The following is a 5,436-nucleotide window of genomic DNA, read 5'->3' on the forward strand; positions in this document are numbered from 1 at the left end:
GTATACCTGTTCCCCAATGTTCATTGCAACACTCTTTACAATAGCCAAGAGTTGGAACCAGACAGATGTCCATCATCAGATGAGTAGATATGGAAAATGTGGTATATCTACACAATGGAATACTACTCAGCTATAAAAAAGAATGAAATACTGCCATTTGTAATGATATGGATGGACCTAGAGAGAATTATATTAAGTGAAATGAGTCAGACACAGAAAGAGAAATACCACATGTTGTCACTTATTTGTGGGACCTAAAAATATATAAATAAATACACAAAAAACCGGGGGAGTGGGGGAAGGAAGAAGACACAATAATTACAATTCCTTGAAGTTGATACAAGCAAACAGAAAGGACACTGTTGGGAGGGAGGGGGAGGGAGGTTTCGGTAATTGGCCACAATAATCAATCACATTGTATATTGACAAAATAAAATAAAATTTGGAAGAGAAAAAAAAAGAAAGGGTGCTAGAAGGTGGATAAAGGAAGTCTTTCCTGCTCCCTCCACCCCGTGCATTCCATGGCCCCACACTCCACAATCTATGTCCCTGGGATTGGCCAGCTGCTACTAGATCTGAACTTGCTGCTGATTCTGAGTGATTGGCACTCTGGTCAGACTACACACTCGCAGAGCCCAAGGGCTGCGGCTCCCCAACAGTGTGGGACTCTAACAACAACAAGAACAACAACAGCACCACCTAAAGTTTAATGAGCATTTACAATGAGCCAGGAATTATTCTAAGTGCTTTACATGTATTAACCTATTTAATCCTCAGAATGGCCCTGAGATAGGTTCTACTATTATCTGCATTGAGCAGATGGACAATTTAAAGCCCAGTGAGGTTAACTAACTTGCCCAAGCTCATACAGATAATTAAGTGCCAGAATTCCTGCCACCTTCCTCAGACTGGGACCTCTCCAAGGCAGGAGTCCTGTGCCTTCCAACACCTTGGGAATTTTCTGCCACAGCCATCAGGTGGGCAGTGGGGGGTGGGGTTCTCAGAAGGCCCTCTTCTCCATCAGTATGGGGGCTCCTTGAGCGCAGGGGTCCTGTCACTTCCATCAGACTGGAAGCTCCCTAGGGCTGGGGCCATGGTCCTTCCAACACATGAGGAACTTGCTGAGCCTTTGCCTCTCAGAGGTTGTGCCCCCCTCTGCCCTATCCTGATGGGAGCTCTCAGAGGGCAGGGACTTGACACTTCCACAGAGGAGCTTCCTAGGGCAGAGGCTGTGTGGAGCAGCTCCTCAGACATCTTGGCTCTCCTTCCTGCCCAGCGCAGCCCTCTGACCACAGAAGGATCTCAGGGTTGTGTACTGGATGACTTCTCTCTGGCCCCAGCTCCAGGCTGGCGGATCTAAGCGTGAGGTCGGGCTGGCCCCTGGGATTTAACAGGCAGTAAACAACCCCATTCATGAGTCAGTTGTTTTGATTCAGAGCAGCCTCATCAGCTGGACAGGTCCTAACCAGACCCTCCAAGTTTATCCCCAGAGGTGGAGATGGGGGTGGGGGACAGAGGATGGCCTGGAGCTCAGCTGTCAGGCTTTTCCCGGGAAAGGCTACTTACTTTCCCTTCCCTTGAAGTTTGAGATTTTTACCGGAGAGAGGCAGCCCCTGGTAGTAAGACATTAAGTCCCTGAGAGGTAGGGGAAGGGATGCTGCTGATACTTGTGTGGTCCCTTGGGGGGGTCTGAGCAAACGAAGAAGGGAAAGTGGCAGTCAGCTGAGAGAAGCTTCCAGAACCACTGCAGCTCTCTGGTCTCAGGGCTTGGAAGAGTTGGCCTGGACTCCAACGCCCCAGCCCATCACTCTTCCTATCCTCTCCCCTCACTTTCCAGACTGTCACCTCCATCCAAGTTGTCTCCATAGGCCCACCACGTTAATCAAAGCAGAAAAAGATAAGACGAGGGTCCCTGTGGGGCAAAGGGCAGGAGAGAAGGGTTTAAGACTGGGGTAGGGATTACGAAGTTGCATTATGGGTAGATGGTCTGCAGAGGAAGAAACCCGAGGAGTAGAGACTGAGGGCATAGGGGAAAGGTGGGGTCACGGGCGCTGGGAACCCCTACCCCTGGCAAAGGAAGTGCAGAGAGATACCGTTTTCTGTTTGAGTAGTGCCGTCACCTACATACTCTAATTTACTCTTTTTAGCAGGTAGACAGATGTGGTATTACTGTCCTCTTTTTGCAAATGGGGAAGCAGATTAGGTTGTCCAGGGTCTGCACAGAGTTTGCAGAAAACGTGGGCTACAACGGTTTTCTCTGGGCCAATTTTTGGGGGCAATGAATCAGGGCAGGGAGGAAGGTGGGGCATACCACAGAATGATAGTCACCAGGGCCAATGAGACGGAGGTGCCTTCACTGACCAATCAGCTCCTCAGATGTATGCCCCACCCACCACATCCAAGTCTTGAATAAACCACATTCAATGTCAGAGGCAATCACAACCTGTACAAAAAGGCCTTTTGTCACAGCACAGCAAACCAAAACCTCACTTTTGGGTTCCACTCCGCTTTTAAGGCATCCCACTGCCCTGGTCTTTCCAGCGTCCTCCCCAGCCCTCCTCCCCAGCTGTCCAAGGGGCCCGAGCGCTTACCCAGTAGTGATGTCGTCATCCTCAGTCATAGTCTTGCCCATGAGGTCACTGTCGCTCATGTAGCCGGACTTGAGGTCCACCTCATCCGAGTCCAGGGACTCGACCAGCTCCAGGCGGGAGATGTGGCTGAGCTTGCTGGGGCTGCGCATGGGCATGGTGTGGGAGTAGTGGGCCCGCTCCCCGTGCATGTACCAGGCGGGTGGCCCCTCAGAGCGGCAGCTCCCACCCACGGAAGGCGCGTCACCGGCCTGCAGCCGCGGGCTGGACTGGCCGTAGCGCCAGGAGAGAGGGGATGAGCGGTTGGAGAGGCTGGACACGCTGCGAGGGTTGGCGTCATCGCTGTCGTAGCAGGTCATCTCTAGGGAGCTGGGCAGAGAGCAGAAGAGCACTGCTTTCCCCTCAGCACAGCCGTTCTGTGCCCTGTCCCCTCGCACCGAGCCTGAAGATGCCTTCCCTCCACCCGCACCCTCCCACCCCTCCGTGAGGCTGCTGACGGTGCGAGTTACCCTTGTTATATGTTATCCTAGGTGTCAAAGGAAAAGGAGTTTAAAGGCTAGGGAAGCAATCCAGTATACTGCAAAGAGCCTAGATCATGTCCCAGCCACAGGCCTAGGGCAGCAGGGGAAGAAGCAGAGCCTCCTCCGAGAACAGCAGCAGCCTTAACTGGACAGAGGACAGGACACAGGGCCGAAGCTGGATGTCCAGGGTCCCAAGCCTCAGGCCCTGCCAGATCAGGCCAAGGAAGCAATGCCCAGGTCAGTGCAAGATGGCCTGAAGCTAGGAGGAGAGTCTGGGGGCCTAGGGAAGGAGGGGCCAGGGCGGCTGCAGATAGGAAATAAGGCTGGGATCTCGTTGTGGGGGGCAGCCTGGACTTGGGTTCACCCAGCCTAGTGGTGGTGCCAGCCCAAATCAACCTTAGGTGGGTCTCCATAACCTGGCCCGACTAAAGCCAGAGGGGGTTGGGTAAATGGAATGGGGTCTGTGGACCAGTGGCGGCTGCTGAGGTAGTCTGTGGCTGGACATGAGTTACGCCAAGCAGAGGAATCTTTGCTCCGTGAACACATCCATTTCCTAGCCATGCTGGGGGTGGGGATGGAGTAGGATGTTGATTTTTCTCTTCTTATTTTTGTAAAGTTCCCTGAAAAAAGGAAAACCCTCCACAATGAGAAAATGGCTTCATTGTTTTATCGACAGAACTGGAGAGAGCCAAATGGCCCTGAGATCGCACATGATGGGGTCCTGGCAGTGGTGCTGCAGGCTGGCTGAGGGAGCCCTAGCTGGTGATTAGTGACCGCTGCTTCTGACACTCTTAAGGGCCTCTTGACCTGGTCCACTCCCAGCTTCTCCCCACTGGGGCCTAGAGAACCTTCAGGCTGGTCTTTCTATGCCACGGCCCTGATCAGACTGTCTTGTTGTGGCTTCTAATCACCGTGCACCTAGACGTCTCATCTCCTCAGAGAGAATGGACGTTGCCCAAAGACAGCCACCGAGGCGATGCGTGCCTCTGCTGCTTTGCTCCCCACTGTGTTTCAGCACTTCGCACAGGGCCGGGCCTTAAGTTGTTGCTGAAGAACGAATTAACAAGGAACAAACCATGATGGCGGTGCTGAGTGAAGAGCACGGAAGTTCTCATTGTAAGACTCAGTCCAGGGCCTCATGTGGTAAGTGCTTAATAGAAACAGGCTGATCATGACCATGAGATGAAGAGGAGGAGGAGGGAGAGGAGGTGATGACCATGTTGAGAGGACAGTGGGGATCTCAGGGGAGCTGGTTTTGGTAGTTAGGCAAGATCATGGAAATACATTAGTGTAGACGTGAGGGTTGCACCGAGCTTCTGTGTCCTCAGTTCTATTCCTGGCCTGCACCCTGGTTAGCTCTTTGCACCCCAAATGCTTCTTCCCCTCTTCATGGATTTTTTTTTTTTTAAATCCCCAAACACCTCTCTAGACATCTCTAGACCTAAATTGGTGAGGGGAAGATGCTAGTTCACATCCTCAGTCCTTGACTTCCAGCCCTGCACCCACCCTTCAGGCTTGTCTCTCTCTGGGGAGGACAGAGTTTCATTTCCTCTCCAACCACAGTCCCCTGACCCAGACTCTCTCCTTGCTGGGGGAAACGAGCCAGTAGAAATAGAGGAAGCAGCACAGGAATAAAGGTTTCTGAAAAGGAACTGAATCCAGAGTGATCCTGTGAGTTCCAGGGTGAAAATAACCTTGCTGAATGCACTCACTGGCCTGCAGCTCCTCGGGGATGAAGCCTGTGTTTGTTCTGAGGGGCCAGGGCTCAGTGCTGTGCACTGTGCACAGCTGGCCCGGTGCTGAGCTTGCTAAATGCAGAGCCGGCCCTCATCAGCTGGTGTGACCCTGGCAAGTCCTAGCTCTCCCCAGCCTCGTTTGCTCCTTCTCTAACCTGGGGAACATGTACATATCCTGTCTACTTCCAGGGCTGAGGGAAGGGCTGATTAATGGAGAGCACTTTAAAAAGTAAAAGAGCCATAAAAAGTCAGGGAATCATTGTTTTGGCTATCAAAGTGTGGATCAGGAATAATATAAACCAAAGGCTAAGAGAGGAAGTGGCTCTGGGTCCACAGTAAACAGAAAAACCAGCTTCAGGGCTCTCGGCTCCTTTCCCATAAAGGGAGATAGAAACCAGAGGCCTGTGGCTCTCCCCACTCCCCCAAACCAGTCAGTTTTACGTAAAAGGCGTTAGGCCTCCCCTTCCCCACCAGAAGCAGGAAACAAGCAGGCTGCCTAGGGCCAAGCTGTGCTGCTGAACTGGGGGCTGGGGGCTGGGGGCTGGGGGCTGGCTGCACAGTCGGTGGCACCGAAGGCCGGAGCTGCTCCCC

General features: G+C 52.7%; 1 protein-coding gene across 1 annotated transcript in view; it reads right to left on the bottom strand.

Moving 5' to 3' along the window:
- The window catches only part of LOC103590925 (neuron navigator 1), a gene marked incomplete at its 3' end in the record, with an annotated part of 153,468 nt that overhangs the window by 88,395 nt on the left and 59,637 nt on the right, over positions 1 to 5,436 (bottom strand). Inside the window, exon 3 of the mRNA XM_008573269.1 lies at positions 2,592 to 2,957. Coding sequence (XP_008571491.1) covers positions 2,592 to 2,957 — 366 coding nt within the window. The remainder of the gene's footprint in view (positions 1 to 2,591; positions 2,958 to 5,436) is intronic.

Source organism: Galeopterus variegatus, unplaced genomic scaffold (genome assembly GCF_000696425.1).
Source record: "Galeopterus variegatus unplaced genomic scaffold, G_variegatus-3.0.2 Scaffold895, whole genome shotgun sequence".
Taxonomy (NCBI): domain Eukaryota; kingdom Metazoa; phylum Chordata; class Mammalia; order Dermoptera; family Cynocephalidae; genus Galeopterus; species Galeopterus variegatus.